The 19,539-nt window shown below is 46.5% G+C and overlaps 1 protein-coding gene across 1 annotated transcript in view; it reads right to left on the bottom strand.

Moving 5' to 3' along the window:
• FRMPD2 (FERM and PDZ domain containing 2) overlaps positions 1-19,539 on the bottom strand; it is a 240,287-nt gene that overhangs the window by 106,508 nt on the left and 114,240 nt on the right. Inside the window, exons 24-26 of the mRNA XM_084845567.1 lie at positions 14,899-15,032; positions 10,716-10,856; positions 2,510-2,672 (exon numbers count right to left, since the gene is read on the bottom strand). Coding sequence (XP_084701693.1) covers positions 2,510-2,672; positions 10,716-10,856; positions 14,899-15,032 — 438 coding nt within the window. The remainder of the gene's footprint in view (positions 1-2,509; positions 2,673-10,715; positions 10,857-14,898; positions 15,033-19,539) is intronic.

The raw sequence follows: 19,539 nt of genomic DNA on the forward strand, positions 1-19,539 counted from the left end.
CCCACCTGCAGCTGAGACACCACCAGTCTCTCAAGCACCTTACCCATAAAGGGGTATTTGTGACTGGGAAATATTTACTATAAATCTCTGGATCAAAGGAGGGTTTTTTTTAGGAGTGGCCGCAACACCACCTCCTTCAAGGCAATGGAGACCACTCCATTCACCACTCCCCTGATCCAGCCAGCCAGTTCCCCCATAGCTAGCTTGAAGAAGCCACGGTGGGTGAAGGTTGAGAGAGCATGTGGTAGGCTGGACAGCCTCCCCAGACTTCAAAAATTGAAACTGATTGCACAACACAGGAGAAGACAGTGCACTGGGCATCTCAACAGACACTGTATCAATTGTGGCATTCAAGTCAGCATGAAGGTGAGCAATTTTATCCTTGAAATGTTTGGCAAATTAATTACAGCAGGCCTCCAGTATTGGGTACACATGGGTGGATGAGAGCAACCCCTGAACCACTTGGAAGAGCTCAGCTGGATGGTTATTCGAGGATGTGATGGAGGTAGCAAAGCAAGCCTTCACCACCATGCAGTAGGCATGATTACGAGCTTTCATGCATGTTCATTCACCTTCATGACAAGTTTAATGCCACTTGTGCTCCAGCCATCTTCTGGCCCATTTTATTGTCCAGAGCTCCTTGGTAAACCAAGGAGCTGTCTGAACTCCACAGTGCCGAAGAAGGCACTCAGGAGTGACTGTGTCAATGGCCCATCGCGCCTCGCCATTCCATAGCACAACAAGGGCCTCAACAGAATTGCCAGCTCCAGCTGCTAGAAAATCCCACAGAGCATTCAGAAATCCCTTGGATTCCATAGGTCTGCAAAGGCAGACCATTTTAATGGGTCCCCCCCCAGGGAGGGACTGACATCATGAGACTAAAGTTCACCAGGAAGTTTCCCATGACAAAGGAGTGGTTTCTACCCATCCCCCAATATCCAGACTGTCCTCTCATACCCTGAGACAAAGACTAAATCAAGACTGTGCCCTGCCCTATGTGTTGGATGGATGACAAACTGAGGCACCCCATGGTTGACATGGAGGCTGTAAAGTCCCAAGCTGCTCCTGTTAAGGCAGCCTCAGCATCAAACTAGACCATCCCCTGTCCATGACCACCATTATGGGGGCACCCTCCTCCTCCTCCTCCTCCATTTCCATCTTCCTCCCACCCACACACATTCTGACACAAAAACATTTCCACATATACTAACCAACAGGTGCAAGCCTGTTCTGTGTGGAACTGTAACACAAGCAGCATTAATAACAATAACAAGCTGGCCAAAATATACTCCTAAAGGCCAATGATGGTTTGTTAGGGCTAGTAGAGTAAATAGGACAAATAAAGATGAGCACATCTCACCCCTGCCAATCAAAAGAATGAGCTAATCCTCCCTCCTCCTGACTTCCTCTCAGGAGGACCTCACTCACCACAACTTCCTCTACCCAGGCTCCTACCCTAGGCCAGGGTCACAGGCCTGGCTCTCACACAGAGCCTGGCCAACCTTCCAGTTCCCAGATGGCAACGGGAGATGCCCCTGCCCTCGTGTTTTCCCAAAGTGGCACTCCAAATTTGGCTTCCTTGAAACTGTCCACAGTTAACCACAATTTGTCATGCCAGATGTCATGATTTGTCATGTCAGATGACAGAACAAATCATGTTAATAACACCAAAGTAAAAGCCTCCAGAGTTGCCTCCCAGCCTGGCAGGAGGAAGGGAGGGAGCACACAAGCCCAAGGCTGTGCTACGGCTCATTCCTACTCGTGCATCTTGCACTAAGCCATGTTTTGGCATGATGTGTGAAAGTGGCCAGTGGTTTTGTTAAGCGTTCCAAAAATCAGCCTTCACTGGGCCCAGCAAAGGATATCTTAGGGCTAGCTTTGTTTCATACAAAATCAGTAAACAGAGTGTTGCCAGACACCCCAATATTCTGCTGGTTTGACATGGAAAGGAAGGTTTCATTCCAGCTTGGGAAAGCACAAGAGGTCTGCCATTCTAAAAGCCAGGCCTGACACTTGAAGCAGTATAGACTTGATCCCTTGACCTCTTACCCTCCTTTGATCCCATTTTCAATTTAGATGAAGGCTTCAGAATGTCAGTCCAGGCGAGTCGCCAGGAAAATCTGTTTATCAGGTGTTAATGTTTACATATTTGTTTGAGCTCAGAGGAAGGAAAGATGGTCAGTTTGATTCCCAGCTTTTTGGAGACTAAAATGGAGGATTTGCCACTCTAGCCCACCAAACTTTATGAAGAATAATATTTGGTTGCATCCAGCTGAAAGATAAGGTTATTCTTCAGAGAGAAACCACAGAGTTTAGTGGGCTAGAGCAGTCATCTCTCCCCTTCTACTAGGAAGAGGAAAGCCTTCCCTGCCCAGAGAGGGAAGGTGTTTAAGATCCTGGGTAGAATCCAACTAATGTCCTACTTAGAGTAGACCCATGGAAATGACAGGGACTTAAGGCCCATTAATTTCCATGCTCTGCTCTAAGTAGAACATTAGTTGGATTCTACCCCTGCCCCTGCGGCTGCCACTGGTAATGGTGAAGCTGGAACTAGCCACAGCATAGGTTACTATATCCACAGCATAGGTTACTATAACCATATCCAGTTGCCTAAATATCATGTCCATTAAGGGCATGGTCCTTAAAGGTGTAATTTCCCAGCATTCTGAAGACTGAGTGAACATGGAAAACCCTTAACATAACATATTAAAACTAAAGGGGTTTTTGTTAATTGTATTTGATTATGTTTTGGCAAGGCTATGTCTAAAACTCTCTGATCAGGCAAACTTGAAATTGAAGATGAGAAACTCAATGGAAAGAGAAATAAAGTAATATGATAATTAATAAGAACTCAGGACAAAGACACATGACTTTAAAGATGTCACTAGCAGCTACACCTTTTTATTTTTATTCTAGAGTAGACACTGGGGGGGGGGGAATCCAGTTCAGGACCCTAGGGGGTGAGGGCTTAAAGTCCCCCTTCACAGCTATGGGCACAACAGGGGATCAGGGGAATTGCGCCTGCAATTCCTATTGAAAGTAGTGATCCATTTGCATTTCAGCTCAGTATTTTGCAATGGGAGGCAATCAGTAGGTGTGTGTATGGGGGGGGGGGCAATCTGGATCAGGCCCATAGGAGAGGGAAAGCGTTAAAGCCCCCCTACCCCATGCTAGGTTCCCAATCCAGAACAAGGGCGCTGCTCCTACTCTAGAGTAAAAATGAAAAGAAAAAATGCTGTAGCAATAGTAACATCTGTTTTAGCACTCAGACACCATTTAGAAGGCTAAGAATTCACAGAGGCACTTTAACATACACTTATAAAGCTTTATTGTGGTTTCTTTAAGTGTATAAAATAAGCTTTACATCTTGTATAACAATGCATTACTCATTCTTCTGTTAGAGGTTTCATCAACAAGGTAACAACAACAACCAAACAACTGATACACAGCATTACCAGCATTTATACAATGTAAATAAGAATTATATTATTAATCTTTCCATTATCTGTGGGTAGGGTATGGGTGGTGTATGCCTGTTCTCTGACTAATAACAAGAGCATCTGGACTCATTCTGAGGAGCATATCACTAACAATATCAAGGCCAACCATAAAGAATTCTTTAAATATCTCAGAAACAGCTAAGCAGTTGGACCGTAGGATGACAATGGAGCTAAACAGGTATTAAAGGAGGACAAGGAGATTGCAGAGAGGCTGAATAAATTATTTCCATCTGTCTTCACTGCAGAAGATATAGGACCGATATCTGTGCCTGAACTGATGTTTTCAGGAAGGGAGTCTGAAGAACTGAGGCAAATAGCGGTGACAAAAGATGAAGTTCTCAACCTTATTGCTAAATCGAAAGTTAATAAATCATCAGGCTCAGATGGTATCCATCCTAGAGTTCTTAAAGAAGTCAAATATGAAATAGCTGATCTTCTAACAAAAATATGCAACATATCCCTAGGATCACTCTCTGTACCAGATGACTGGAAGATGACCAATGAAACACCAATTTTTAAAAAGGGATCCAAGGGGGATCCAGAAAATTACAGGCTGGTTAGCTTAAGATTTGTTCTGGTTGAAAGTATTATTAAAGATAAAATTAGTAAGTGCACAGAAGGACAAGCCCTGCTGAAAAAGAATCAACATGGCTTTTGCAATGGTAAGTCCTGTCTCACTAACCTTTTACAGTTCTTTGAAAGTGTCAATAAACATGTAGACAGGGGTGATCCAATAGACATTGGTTACTTGGACTTCCAAAAGGCTTCTGACAAAGTCCCTCCCCAAATACTCTTAAGCAAACTTAGCAGTCATGGAATAAGAGGACAGGTCCTCTTATGGATCAGTAACTGGTTAAAGAACAGAAAATAGAAAGTAGGAATACATGGTAAATTTTCCGAATGGAGGAATGTGAATAGTGGGCCCCCACAGGGATCTGTATTGGGTCCAATGATTTTCAATGTGTTCATAAATGATATGGAATTAAGAGTGAGCAAGTGGCCAGGTTTGCTGAAGACACCAAGTATTTAGGGTGGTTAAAACAAAAAGGGATTGTGAGGAGCTCCAAAAGGATCTCTTCAAATTGGGAGAAAGGGCATCTAAATAGCAAATGCGGTTAAATGTAAGCAAGTGTAAAGTGATGCACATTGGGCAAAAAATCCCAGCTGCAAGTATAAGCTGATGGGATTTGAGCTAGCGGTGACTAACCAGGAAAGAGATCTTGGGGTTGTGGTGGACACCTTGATGAAAATGGGGTTGTGGTGGACAGCTCGATGAACTGCTCAACCCAGTTTGCAGCTGATGTAAAAAAGGCAAACTCTGGCCTCCTTCACATGGGGCTTTTATCCTGCCATGGAGATTGGTTACTCACATACGTTTGCGGGTCCTGTACACGACACAGTCTTCCTCCAGGGAACTTCCCGCTCTATATGAGCTCTATTGCGTTATTTTCCATGATGACGAAAGTCCAGCATTTTCCCTCCTCCCACCATGGAGTCAATATAAATGAGAGTATACTGTTCAGTTGCCTTTATTGCAAATAAAACAGCACCAGCTAGTGGCTTTGTAATGAAACACGTAGCCCTTATGGAGAAGTTTAGCTTTTTTAAAAAGCCACATGGAAAGGACCCGATCTAATCCCACAAAGATTCCAGAAGCAGAAGCCCCAGTAAATTGCAAGATTTTTAGCCTTGTGTGATGAAGCCCTCTGTGTTAGGCATAATTAGGAAAGGAACTGAGAATAAAACTGCCTATATCATATGCCCTTATACAAATATGGTGCAACCACACTTGAAATACTGTGTACAGTTCTGGTCACTGCCCCTAAAAAAAGATATTGTAGAGCTGGAAAAAGTGCAGAGAAGGGCAAATAAAATGATCAAGGGGCTGGAGCAACTCCCCTATAAGGCAAGGTTACAACAGCTTAGATTGTTTAGCTTGGGAAAAAGGAGAGTAAGGGAAGACATGATAGAGGTGTACAAAATTATGCATGGTGTGGAGAATGTGGACAGGGAGACATTGTTCTCCCTCTCTCATAATACTAGAACCTGAGGTCATCCCATGAAGCTGATTGGTGGGAGATTCAGGACAGATAAAAAGCGGTACGTCTTCACACAGTGCACAGTTAAACTGTGGAATTCACTACCACAAGATGTAATGATGGCCACCAATTTGGATGGCTTTAAAAGTGGGTTAGAAAAATTCCTGGAGAAGCCTATCAATGGCTACTAGTCCTGATGGCTATATGCTACCTCCAGTATCAGAGGCAGTATGCCTATGTACACCAGTTGCTGGGGAACATGGGCGGGAGGGTGCTGTTGCACTCATCTCTTGCTTGTGGGTCTCTTGTCAACAGCTGCTCAGTCACTGTGTGAACAGAACACTGGATCAGATTGACCGTTGGTCTGATCCAGCAGGGATGTTCTTATGTTCATTTGTTCTTTATAGCATCAGCTGGTGGGTCAACTTCTCGGCTACGGCTATTTGACACCAAGTTTCCACTAAAATATCTGTACTGACTTTCCAGTGTTTTGTAAAGACCAACCAAAAATAAGTTGCTGCATTGCTTTGTTGCTGCATTGTGCTGCATTGCTGTTTTTCTCCTCAAATATACCTAACAGGGCTGTTTTGAAATCTTTAGTCACCTTTCGTTCAGCGATTGCTGTAATTTCTTGAAAGACATTCTTGGAATAGAAGATATAAACTGTTCTACAGCAAGAAGGTATAAACACCCCATATCACAGTAGGTGCCTTTAAAGCTACAACCTCTCCAGCAGTCAGATGTGTGTACACTTGCTGTGTGAGGAAGTTTAATTGGCATGATAAACCATCTATATATTAATTGAATGCTGACTCCTTCACATGCACAGAGTGTCACATTTACAGAGCCTGAGCCTAGCAACAGCAGGTTCAAGGATCCAAGAATTCCAAGGTGTTCTGCACAAACAGGGATTACGCAAAAGGTAAGGTCTCAACAATCCAGATCACTGGCAACGAAGTTCCAAGGCAACACAGCAGACAAGGAGCAGCCAAAAGGAGAGTCAGAGTTTAGTCCAGAACTACTCACACCAGGAATCAATCCAGGATGCCCTCCAAAGAGAAGCTGGAGTCAGGAAGGTCTGATAACAATCTTTCCAGCAACTCTCTCAGCCGTACACTGCTGCTTTTATGAAGAGGCTGTCAGAGCCACACCTCAGCTGTGTGCTGTTATTAAATGCAGAAGAAAAGGTTCTCCTTGTGAGCATGCCTCCTATGTGCAAGTAAACTTTTTCTCACAGGGAGGTCTCTGGCTCATTCTGGCACACCTTCTGAGTTCCTGTCTTTTCAGGTGGCATCTCTCCCGAGGGCTTAGGGTTTCTCTGCCTCCACTTCTGAGGCACAGTCCTTGTCCTCCACATGTGATGCCTAAATGGTAGTTGCCACTGAGAGCCTGGACTCCTCCTGGTCTACTGGCAGATCCTGGTCATTGTTGGTGGCAGGTGGTTCCTGGTCCTCCAGTACTTCCTCCTCTGAGGTAGGGATGTCAGAGAATTCCGCCACGGAATTCCCCCCGAACTCCGTGGCGGAATGGCCTGCCACCCCCCCGCCCCCCGCGGATCCCCCCTGGGATGAGACTCACCTGGGGCAGATCTTCCGGGCGGCAGCGGCTCCGGCGGCAGCTTTGGTGGCGGCGGCGGCAGCCGGTCTTCTGACTGGCTGCCGCCGCCATTTCCAGGCTTGTGTAAAAAAAAAAAGATGTCATAGGCAACGTAAATCTTTACGTAGCCTATCATGGTTGGGTGGGTTTAAAAAAAAAAACCGCTTACGCAAATGGCGGAGGCTACGGCCACCGCCATTTGTGTTCCTTCTTTTTACCATCTTAATCTACGTAAATATTTACGTAGACTATGACAGCGAAAATCAAGGGGAACGCAAATAGCGTAGTGGGCGCTATTTGCATCCCCTTTTGATTCGCCGTATTAGCCTACGTAAAGATTTACGTAGGTTAAAATGGAGAATGAAAAAGGGATGCAAATAGTGCCCGCTACGCTATTTGTGTTCCCCTTTATTTTCGCCATCATAGTCTACGTAAATATTTACGTAGATTAAGATGGCCAAAAAGAAGGAACACAAATAGCGGCGGCCATAGCTGCTGCCATTTGCGTACGCAGTGTTTTTGTTTTTACCTACCCAGAGCCCTCCGCGCCCGGAAATCCGGCTGCGGACGGCTCTGGCCTGGCCGGGCCTGGCCGGCTGTTCTGCGGAGCTGCCGCCAAGCACAGCTGACCGTTCGAGGATTCCGGGGGGAGGAATGGAGCGCCTCCCCCCCCGGCCAGGATTTCGGGGGGAGGGACAGAACGCCTCCCCCACCACCATCAATATAATCCGCGAAAGGCAAGTCACTTTCGTACATCCCTACTCTAAGGAGTCTTCCAGGCTTTCTTCACACGGAGCTTTTATCCTGCGATTGAGATTGCTCATAGCCCTGCAAGGGGCTTTGGACTTAATTAACACTTCTTGGCAAAAGATGGAGGCCAACGTTAACGAGCTGCAAGATCAGGTGGCAGCGCAGGAGATTGCGTCACAAGCTTTTTACAACAATTTGTCAGAATGTCCCAACTTGAGCCTTTCACGCGCAGGGCAAATGTATGTATTGTTGTTATCAAAGATCTACCTATTGATGTAGATTTGTCTACTTTTGTAGATAAGCTTCTGCATGAGATACCCCCTGTGTCATCTGATTATTTACTTGATATTGAGCAGGCATTCCGTGTGCCAAATGCCAAAGGGATTGGTTACAGGATTATAGTCTAATTTGCAAGAATCTCCACAAAACATTTTATCCTGCATTTGGCAAGAGGGGGAGGAAATCTTTTCATTTTCTGGGGATCAAAACAACATAGAGTTATGTTATTTCCGGATTACACCAAAGAAGTTGCTGATAAAAGAAGGCAATTTACCAAGGCGAAAAACTTGGCAAAACAAATGAACTTACAATATCATTTAAAATATCCTGCTACATTTTGCATTTTTTCTGAAGGTCAGATGAAGAAGTTTCTAAATCACGAAATGGTGGAAGCGTGGCTAATCGGAAAAACACGTGAGACTTCTGTTCCAGTCCCATGAACTGGAATTTATAAACATGTTTTGTCAATTGGCTATGTTTAGTCTGTAAGATCCAGGCTAGGCCAGAGATAATTACTCATATATATCCATCTTTTCTCTCTCTCTTTTTTTTTTCTTTTCCTTTAAATCCTTTCTCTTTAAAATGGATATGATATACTGTACTTAAATCTACTGTCTGAGGGTGTATAGAAATGTGCACACTCATTTATATATTTGGAAATGATACTATTTAAAATATACATAGTACAAAATACATTAGTGATTGTTGTATTTTTTTCCTTCTTTTTTTAATCCTTTATAATTCTTTTCTTTTTAATTATTATTATTAATGTTATGATACTAGGATTAGTAATATTTTTGGCTGGTTGATTTTAAGCTTTATTTTTATATAACAGCATAAAATTTATTAGTGATTTGTTATTATTATTACTTATCCTTTCTAATTTCCTTCCTTTTTATTATTATTACTATCATTATTATGAGACTTTGGTTAGTAATATTTTTGGCTAGTTAAATTGTTGAGCTCTACTATTATATGTTAACTGAAGGGCAATATATGGTTATTGGAAATGAATTGTAGGCCTGCTCCCTTGCTATAAGACTGATGATATGATATTGAAATGTAAGGTTGATTATCTATGCTGTACTGAATTGTAATATATTGGCAATGTTATAGGTATAACTTTTAAGTAGAATGCTATTTGAAGTTTGTGTGTAATGGGGTTTAAATTTAATCCTTTAAAGTAACTTTTTATATTTTTTCATTTTCTTTCTTGCTTTCTTCTTCCTTTTCCTTCTTCTGTTTTCTTTTCTTCTTCTTTTTTCTTTTTCGTTATTGCTGTGTCCTCCTACGAATACTGTATTGTTTGGAAACTGTAGATAATGATTAGGTTGTTGGTACTGTTTATTTCATTTATAAAGATAAAAAATAGAATTAAAAGTATTTTTTTTAAAAAAAAGATTTGTTTCCCAATGTCTTTTTCTCATGTCATTTATAATTCGTACGAAGTGCTTGTTGTGTGATCCGTCAGTATTCCACATATGTTAGACACTTTTTCTTTTTAGTTTTGCAACTCTCTATTAATTAATTCTTCAAAGGGAGTGAGCTTCCTGGTTGCTCCTTTATATTTTTATTAGTATATAAATTACCCATTATTTTGGTACATATACATACAGTATGTGTAGTTGTAGGCACATACCCACATGTATGTATGTATGTATTTGTGTATTTATAGATAGATGTAGATAAAATGTATATACATATACATTTTAGCTTCCTCATATTGTTTCATTTCTAATCAAATACTCTGGCCCATATTCACAGTCCTTCATACATTGCACTCACTGTCCGTAGGAGCAGGAACAGTTATCATTGTCTCTCTTGTCATCTTGACTGCTGAACCGTATGTCTTCCAGCTGACTGAGCCAAATGGAGATGCTGTCCATCTGATCGAAAGTCTCCTTTATCTGTCTTGTCGGGACACAGTTGGTGACTTTCCTTTCTGCCTACTGTTTTCCAGGTTGGATTTGCCTCTGAGCAGCAATCTTCTTCTTCCTCGCCATCTAGGATGTTGCCTTCTGGTGGCCCCTCAAGATGTAGTAGCTGGAACAGAGCTCGTGCTTCATGGGTGAGGCTGGCCGAGTGTAGGGTGCCCTTGTGGCTGACTAGAAGGTAGAAAGGGAAGCCCCGGAGGCACTTTATTATAGCTTCTCTGAGCTTTACTGTCTAGGGTTGGAAAATTCTCTTCTGGAGAATCTCAGGGCTCAGGTCCTGAAATATGACAGGCTTGCCTTTGAACATAATTGCCCCTGACTTGCATAGATTTTGTAGCAGTGCCTCTTTGACTGTGAAACGTGCAAAGTATGCCACAATGTCTCTGGATCTAGAGTCCTCCAAGGGTGAGCTCTCTCAATATCTGCTAGCTGCAGATCCGGGAGGGCATCTTGTTAACCATTGCATTAGGAATTCCTCCATGTTGTTTCCTTTGTTGGACTCAAAAATACTGTGAATACGAATATTCTTGTGTTGGCTTCTGTTCTCGAGGTCTTGGACTGATGCCTTGAGTAATCTTGGTGAGTCTCTGGATTTTACTCTCATGCTTTATGCTTACTTGGAGTGCTTTATCTGCTGTTGCTATGATGCCCAGCAGTTTAGCTGTTACACTGTCAAATTTTTCTTCCAGTGGCTTAAGGGCAGTTACCCACTCTTGTGTCATATCTGGCTTGTGTTTTGCAGCAGTGTCTCTTTGGCCCTGAAAGATGCAGAGCACACCACAGTGTCTCTGGATCTGGAATCCTCTCAAGGCTTTGGGGCAAGCACCTGGTGAGTTCTCTCAATGTCTGGTAGAGATAGCAGACAAGGTCCACTGCCACCATGTCCCCTCTGACTTGTTTAGCAGGATCAGATGCTATTTTGTCTCCTTCTTCCCTGCTTAGGGCCTCAGAGGGAGTTGTGGGGCTGTATTGACTAAAACAGGTTTTTAAATCATGCTCCCTTGCTGATGGGTGATGTGAGAACTTGCCCCAGTCCAGGGAGAGGTATAGCCTGTGACACCTCCCACTGGCTTATGAGCTGGGAGGGGGTGAAAGTGAGGACACTGATATGGCTATCTTCCACAGCTGGGAGACCTGACCTTAATGGAGACCCCTGCTTCTTGACCAGGGATGTCTTCCATGGGAACAGGGCAGAGGGAAGAGGGCTCTGCAGGAAGGGGAGTTTCGGGGGGTTTTCCTTTACTGTGTCGTTAACTAAAGAAGGCAGTTCAGAGGCGTCCAGTGAGGTGCCACAAATGCCTAAGAGCCAGGTTTCCCTGCCAGGATCAAATGTCCAATAGTGATCTTTAGTGGCCACTCCCCCATATTTAAATCAGAGCAACCGGCAGTAGACTTTGCTGAAAGCAACAAACTAGGTAACCTAGAAAGCTGCCTGGTTTCAATGGAACTGTGAATGTAATTTGGATTATTCTGTATGTTGAACCCAGGGCTAACTGGGTCTTTTGTTGTGATGCTCATTAACTGATTCTTGTCAAAATACTACATTGTAATCTCTTAACTGTGGATCTTTATTGGAACTTTAAAGGCTTATAGCTAATTACTGGAATCACTACAATAAGGGCGAAATCCTATGGAGATAGACATCAGCCTCCGAACGCAGGTGCTGAAGCCAATCAAATGCAAGGTGGCCAGAGCACAGAGAAAATCAAATCCTCTCCTCCATGCTCTGGCTGCCCTGCATTTTCAGCTAGATGTGCAATTTTGCATGTCTAGCTGGGTACGTTGGAGCAGGAGGGTAGAGGTTGTGCAGCGCGTAGGAAGCTTCCACAGTCTCCTCCCATCCCCCAAGACCGTCCCCTTTTTGCCCTCTCTATGCTGCCTTTGCTTTGTGCAAGTGTATGTGCCCCCTTTAACATATATTTTAAAACACACATATATTCAACCAATAAATATTGTGATGCATGTATAGGGATGGCAGAGAATTCCGCCACGGATCTCGGTGAGGCCGAATGCCAGTGCATTCGGCCCCCCGAAATCTGTGGCAGAACGGCCTGCCACCCCCCCACCCCCCTGCAGATCCCCCCCAGGACGAGACTCACCTGGGGAAGATCTTCCAGGCGGCGGCGGCGGCTGGTCTTCTGACCGGCTGCCGCCGCCATTTCCACTCTTCTAAAAAAAAAAAAAAGACGTGATAGGCTACGTAAAGATTTACGTAGCCTATCACGGCTAGGTTAAAAAAAAAACAACCAACATGATAGGCTACATAAATCTTTACGTAGCCTATCACGGCTGGGTGGGTTAAAAAACAAACAAACTGCGTATGCAAATGGCAGCAGCTATGGCCGCCACCATTTGCGTTCCTTATTTTTGGCCATCTTAGTCTACGTAAATATTTACATAGACTATAACGGCAAAAATAAAGGGGACCGCAAATAGCGTAGCGGGCGCTATTTGTGTCCCTTTTTGATTCCCCGTTTTAGCCTACGTAAATATTTACGTAGGCTAAAACGGGGAATCAAAAAGGGACGCAAATAGCTCCCGCTGCGCTATTTGCGTTCCCCTTTATTTTCGCCGTCATAGTCTACGTAAATATTTACGTAGATTAAGAGGGCAAAAATAAGGAATGCAAATGGCGGCGGCTGTAGCTGCCGCCATTTGCGTACGCGGTTGTTTTTTTGTTTTTTTACCCAGAGCCCTTCACGGCCAGAAATCCGGCTGCGGACGGCTCTGGCCTGGCCAGGCCTGGCCGGCTGCTCCGCGGAGCTGCCGCAGAGCACAGCTGGCCGCGGAGGATTCCAGGGGGGAGGGACAAACACCTCCCCCCCCGTTAGAAAAAGAGACTCCATAACCGTTGGCTCCTCAGTCACGTAAGAGCCCGAGTGGCGGGAAAAATGTAGGCAGAGCAAAAAGGGAACCATACTGACGCGCTCATGACTAACGGCTTGATAAGCTGATGTACTGACTGTTTATTGGCGATTGGCTTGGTAAGCTGATGTACTGACTGTTTCATTGGTTACTGGCAAGAACAATAGAAGTGATAAGGTATAAAAGGCTTTTGCACACGTGCCTCGGGGTCCAGACTGCTCTGCACCCGTTTTGCACAATGATCAATAAAATAGTGTTGGATCCACTGCTGCCTGCCTGGCATCCTTTTCTTCTAAACAGAAGGCAAGAACTTTTTATCTAACAATTTGGTGCCGTGACTCGGATCCTGCTTCAGGGCACGTCCCCTTTGCGCTGAGCCGAGGGGCCGCGGAGGAGAAGTGGCCACAGGCGGTTGTTTTACACTGCTTTCTCCTCACGTTGGCGGCGGCGGAGGAGCTTGGGGACCAACGCCAGAGGGAGAGGGAGACATGATCACTTCTTTTTGGCACCGGCAGTGGATCAATAGGCAGCTGGACGCGGCTGCGGGCGGGACAGAGGAGGCCTTGGGGTAAGTGAAACAGCTTACTTTAGGGGATACACGCGGGACGTAGGGATGGTGGAGAATTTCTCCCCGAATCATCGGGGGGCCGAGCGCCAACGCATTCGGCCCCCCGAAATCGGCGGTGAAATTCTCCGCCACCCCACCCCCACCCCCCGGGACGGGACTTACCTTTGGCGGATGTCCCTCCCGGCGGCGGGTCCCGGCGGCGGTTCGTCGCGGGCGGGGGTGGCGGCCGGTCTCCCGACTGGCTGCCGCCACCGCCATTGCAAAAAAAAAAACTGAAGTAAAAAAAACACAACACACCCGTGCATAGGCTACATAACGATTAACGTAGCCTATCACGGCTAGATTTCCAAAGTCAGCCGTGATAGGCTACGTAAATCGTCACGTAGACTAGACGTGCCAAAATAAGGAACACAAATGGCGGCACCCATGGGCCGCCTCCATTTGCGTACGCGCTTTCCCCCCCCCCCCAAAGTCACCCGTGATAGGCTACGTGACGATTTACGTAGCCTATCACGGCTGACTTTGGAAATCTAGCCGTGATAGGCTATGTAAATCGTCACGTAGCCTGTCACGGGGTCTTTATTATTATTATTTTTTTACTTTTTGTTTCGCGGCCGGGGAGATGGGGCGCTTCTCCCCGGCCTGAATTTCGGTCGGGCGAGGCGGGAAGCCTCCCCCCCCTTGCCTGAACTTTGGGGGGAGAAGCGAAGCGCCTCCCCCCCACCGTGAAGCCAAGCTGCGAAAAGGTACGTGACTTTCGTACATCCCTAGCGGGACGGTGGTACGTTTGTGATTGTGTGAGACGCCTACGGGCGAAGCGAGTGAGGAGCCCCGATCTGCATTTCCCTACCCCGGTGACGGGCTGAGTCAGAGAAGGGCGAAGCGTGAGAATTGTTGATTGAAATCCCCACCGTCATGGGCGGGTCCCAATCCAGGCCTACAAGAGAGTCCCATATGCCCTTGGAGTGTTGTTTGCGCAACTGGTTACATTTTAAGCAAGATTATGGAACTAAAATGACGAAAGATCGACTTGTCCTTCTTTGCGCCCGGGAATGGCCGGTATTAGAACCCAAATGGCCACCCGAGGGGTCATTTGCCTCAACCCTGGTATCTGCTGTGCGTATAATAGTAACACAGAGGGGAAGTTGGGATCAGTTCCCCTATATTGATTCATGGGCAACTTGCGTACCCCTCGGCGGCAGGCCCGCCCTGTAGGTAGTTAAATGTATGTCCTTGGCCCTCCCTGTGATAACTGAGGAAAAAATTGATGAGGAAGGGAACACCTAGGGTTGTGGCCACAGCACCGGAGGACCCACTGCTTCCTCCTCCCTATGGGACGGCCGTAGCCAGATGACCGCGCCCATTACATGCACCACCATCTCTTGAGGAGCCCACTCGATGGCCAAATGCCCCCGAGAAAGACACCTCTCGCAAAGTGGTGCCAGAGAGCTCCGTCCCTCTTGTTGAGTTCCAGGACACTTTGCAAGAGCGTCTGGATTCCCTTGAAAAAGGGTTGAAAATACTAGAGGACACATGGGGACCCTCGTCACAGGAAAGGGCCCCCGAAAAGGGCGGGGAGACAAAAGGGAGGCCTAGCTACAATTTGCAAAAAGATCCCCAGCCACCGGTGAAATTAGCCTTCCCCATCAGAGAGGTCCCCGATCCTACCGCCCAACACCCTCAGGGGACAATGTTTGTTTATGTCCCCTTTACAACGTCTGATTTGTACAATTAGAAACAGTTCAACCTCCTTTTGATGAGGATCCTAGGCCGCTCTTATCCTTAATAAAGAATGTGAGGCTTACTCACAACCCCACCTGAAATAACACTCAAATGTTATTAAATACTTGTTTTCTCAGTCAGAAGCCTACTATTCTTGCCGGCGTGCGCGCCAAGCTTAGAGAGGAGCTCCCCCTTGCGACCGAAGATGAGATAGCAGCGGTGTTGCCTTTAAGACAGCCTGATCGGAGACTAGCCACCGCTGCACAAAGGCAGAGGCATGCCGTATTTTCGGCTCATTTTAGCAGGCATGAGACAAGCCGCGCGGAGGGCCCCCAATTTGCAAAAAGTCCTGACTTTAAAACAAGACAAAAACGAGCCTCCTGCTGTGTTCCTCCGAAGGCTAAGGGAAGCCTTCGCCAAGTGTACTGATGTTGACTTGAATAACCCAAATAATTTAAGGATTCTCACGACTCAGTTCGTGGGAAATAGTTGCCAAGACATCAGAAAGAAGTTGCAGAAGGTTAAGAGAGGATTAGCGGCTGACCTAAGTGTTTTACTAGAGGTAGTTCAAAAGGTTTATGAAAGACAAGAGGCAAGCAAAACTCCTTGCTGCCGTTCTCAGGCCAGAGCAAGGAGGGGTTAAGAAGGGTGGAAAGGGGAACAGAAAAGGGCCTCCCTTAGAAAAAGATCAGTGCCTTCTGTAAAAAGATTAGACACTGGAAGCGAGACTGTGAAGCCCTAAAACAGAAAGAGAAAGAAAGTAGAGGGGAAGAGCAAAGAGTATTGTATGAACAAGAGATTAGGACAGACCGGGGCCCGGCCCCCCTCTTGGCCGTCTCTGAGGCAAGAGGAAACCCCATGGTCAAAATTAAAGTTGGGGGCCACTCCTACGATGCCCTTGTAAATACAGGGGCTGCCTTGTCCATCCTCCCCCTTAGCAGGCCACCAACGGGAAGTGGGGGATCTACCACCATAGTGGGGGTTGAGGGAAGGGCAACCCGGGTGCCCCTTTCTCGTCCCTTGCTCACCGAAGTTAGGAAAACACACCTAAAACACGCATTTGTCTGTACCCCCTCCTGTCCGGTGGCATTGTTAAGAAGGGACTTATTGACTAAGCAGCCAGCAAGCAGTAAAGGCTCCCCCTCTTTTGGATTCTCCTAATGCAAGCAGGGAGTCTATTGCAAAGGTCTCGCGCAAACTGGGCTCCGTCAGTCTGCGTGCCATCAGCCATTCCAGCTCTTCTGCTGACATTGGGGCCAACAATTTCCATGGCAACTACACCTTTGAGGGCATTGGTAATGAAGACCTCTAGGGGCCCTGCCCTGACGCAACTCTGTGGGGTGTAAAATCTCCTCCTGGGTGGATCTCCATGTGCCTCAACCCCAGCCAGCTGCCCACCCTCTTGTCTACATGGATGGGGAGACAGCATGACCGCTATATGAGGTGCTGCAAAAAGATAAATTAAATAAATGAAAATGGACTAAAAAGAAATAAATAAGTCTTTCCTCAGTCTCAAAGCTGCCCTTGTGTTGCCACCTGCCCTGGCCATACCAAATCCAAGTCGATATCGCCACACTGCTGCTGACAATACAGGGCACAAGTAGACCGGGGCTCCCAGATCATGATTGCCTCGAAGTACTAGACCTAGACACCAAAAGCCGGCCAGATCTTGAAGATGAACCAATAGAGGGAGCCGAAGATCTGTTTGTAGACGGGTCTAGTTACATGTTAGATGAAAAGCGTTACACAGGAGCGGCTGTCGTTACCCAAGATGAGAGCGTACGCGAAGAACGACTGCCTCCTCATTTCTCCGCCCAATCCACTGAGTTGGTAGCCTTAACAAGAGCCCTGCAGGCAGGCAAAGGGAAGCGAGTACACTGATAGCAAAAACGCCTTTGCCGTTGTGCATGCTCACAGGCAACTGTAGAAGGAGAGGGGATTCCTTACAGCAAATGGATCCCCAGTAGCCAATGGCAGCTTAATAGTGGACCTTCTAGATGCCCTCCAACTACCCTTGCAAGTAGCTGTTATCCACGTCCGAGCCCATGGAAGGGAGAGAGAAGAAAAGTGGAAGCGGGAAAATCAAAGGACACATAAGGCCACAAAGAGAGCAGCCAAGGAAGGAATCCAAGGGACATTCCTTGTCTTACCCAGAAGGGAAGAGCGCCTCACATACTCCCCCTCCGAGTTGCAAATGGCACAAGAGCACAAAGTAAGTCCCCGCGACGACAGATGGATCCAGATGACGGATGGAAGACTGCTTCTCCCGCAGACCCTGCAGGGAGCTATCCTGGAACAAGTGCATCATTCTCTTAGACACCCTGGGGCATCAGCCATGATTGACTATTGCAAAAGGCTGTTTGTCTCTCCTGGCCTAACTGTACGCGCCCATTGACTAGCCGCAACCTGTGAGGTTTGCCAGAAAACTAACTCCCCCAGGGCACCCCCCCGCACCAAAAGGAGGGCGACCATGGGCGTACTATCCCTTCCAGAGGGTACAGATTGATTTTGCTGAAATGCTACCGTGTAGGGGTTACAGGTATTTGCTTGTAATAGTGTGTCAAACGACGGGGTGGGTAGAAGCGTTCCCATGCAGAAACTGTCAAGCAAAAACTGTAGTTGCTAAGTTGTTACAGGAGGTGGTGCCCCGGTTCTCCTTGCCTGAAGTTATAGAGTCCGACCAGGGCTCACATTTCACCTCAGCTGTTTAGCAAGGGTTGGCACAAGCTCTGGGGGTAGAGTGGCACTTACACTGCCCCTGGAGACCCCAGGCGAGTGGGCAGGTTGAAAGAACCAATCAGAGTCTCAAGGAGACTCTAACAAAGTTCCAGCAAGGGGTAAGACTCACTTGGGTTGAGGCTCTGCCAATAGCCCTAACAAAGCTTCAAAAAATGCCAAGAAAAGACATAAAGCTGTCCCCCTTTGAGCTAATGTTTGGACTCCCGCCTCGGGTACACTGCAGGAGGGAGGACGTCAAATGGGAGATGGGAGATCAAATGTTAAGGGGCCAGTTGACTTCTCTACAGTCTGTTCTTTCACAGCTACGAGCCTACTCTGTCCCGCCGCTGGATGCCCCCATCCATCTCTTCCAACTGGGAGATGAAGTATTGCTGAAAAAGTAAAATAAAAAAGCTTTAAAGGAAGGGTGGGAAGGGCCCTACCTAGTGGGACCAACCAGCCATTCATGTATAAAACTTGTAGGTTCTAGCAAATGGACACATTGCAGTCGATTGGAGCCATTTAGACGACCCCTGCCTCCTCCTGTCACCCGGAGAGAACAGGAGGACAAGGGCAACGGTCCTCTGCTCCCTGGCACCCCACCGGAAGCTGCCAGGGACACAGGCGAAGAAGCCATCCAGGAGCCACAATCGCCTCTTGTTTATAATTCTCAGCACCTAAGAAAGGTTGGGATCCGACTCAATCGGGCTTGATAACATAACCACTATTGTTAAAATAAAGTGGCTATGGATCCTGATGTTGCTCTCCTGCATAACAGCCGGGGCAACAAGGAACTGTTGCCAAGAAAATGGGCACTGGGAAGAGGCATTCTATAGGTCCTCTTTGGGAGCGGAGTACTATAAGTCCAAAAAATCCACCACTTGTAATGGGATAAGGGTTTATAAAGTACAATTGATTAAGCCACTTTACAATGGTAAAAAGAGAGGCACTCTACCAGTAAGTAGCACAGTCTGCCTCCGCAAAGGGGAGCTACCAGAACCAGAGAGTGTGAGGACTATTCCTCAATGGGGGTTAGGTGAGTGGAGTCCATCACAGGTTCACCAAACCGTCAATCAGCTAATACGGAAGGCAAAAGAAAAAAAAGGTAAACTAATCCCCGTCAAAAGAGACCCTCGACCACCGGCGTCTCCCAAACCACCTTTGGTGCAAATTCCTGTGGTGGAAAAGCATCCCTGGAAAGCCAGACTAGGGATCCCAATAACAAAAGAGACTGATAATGTGTGGATAGAATAGGGAAAGTATACCGCCAAGTCCTTAAATAAGTCTGACTGTTTTGTTTGTGCCGCAGGAAGATCAGTAGCGAGAGTGATGCCTTTTCCTCTGGGGTGAGACACTCCTTCCCTCCTCACCTGTGTGATCCGCTTGTTCCAACACCCTGACGCGTGGAGAGAAGAGGAGTGCCAGACTCTCAATAAACTATACCCGTGATGCTGTAAAGGGATTGGCTGAGCAACTAGATGCCACTAGCCAAATGGCCTGGGAAAATCGGCGTGTTCTTGATATGATGTTAGCAGAAAAAGGAGGGGTATGTGTTATGCTAGGTGGGC

This window comes from Heloderma suspectum, chromosome 3 (genome assembly GCF_057233095.1).
Source record: "Heloderma suspectum isolate Gila_16-S chromosome 3, 16-S_ref, whole genome shotgun sequence".
Taxonomy (NCBI): domain Eukaryota; kingdom Metazoa; phylum Chordata; class Lepidosauria; order Squamata; family Helodermatidae; genus Heloderma; species Heloderma suspectum.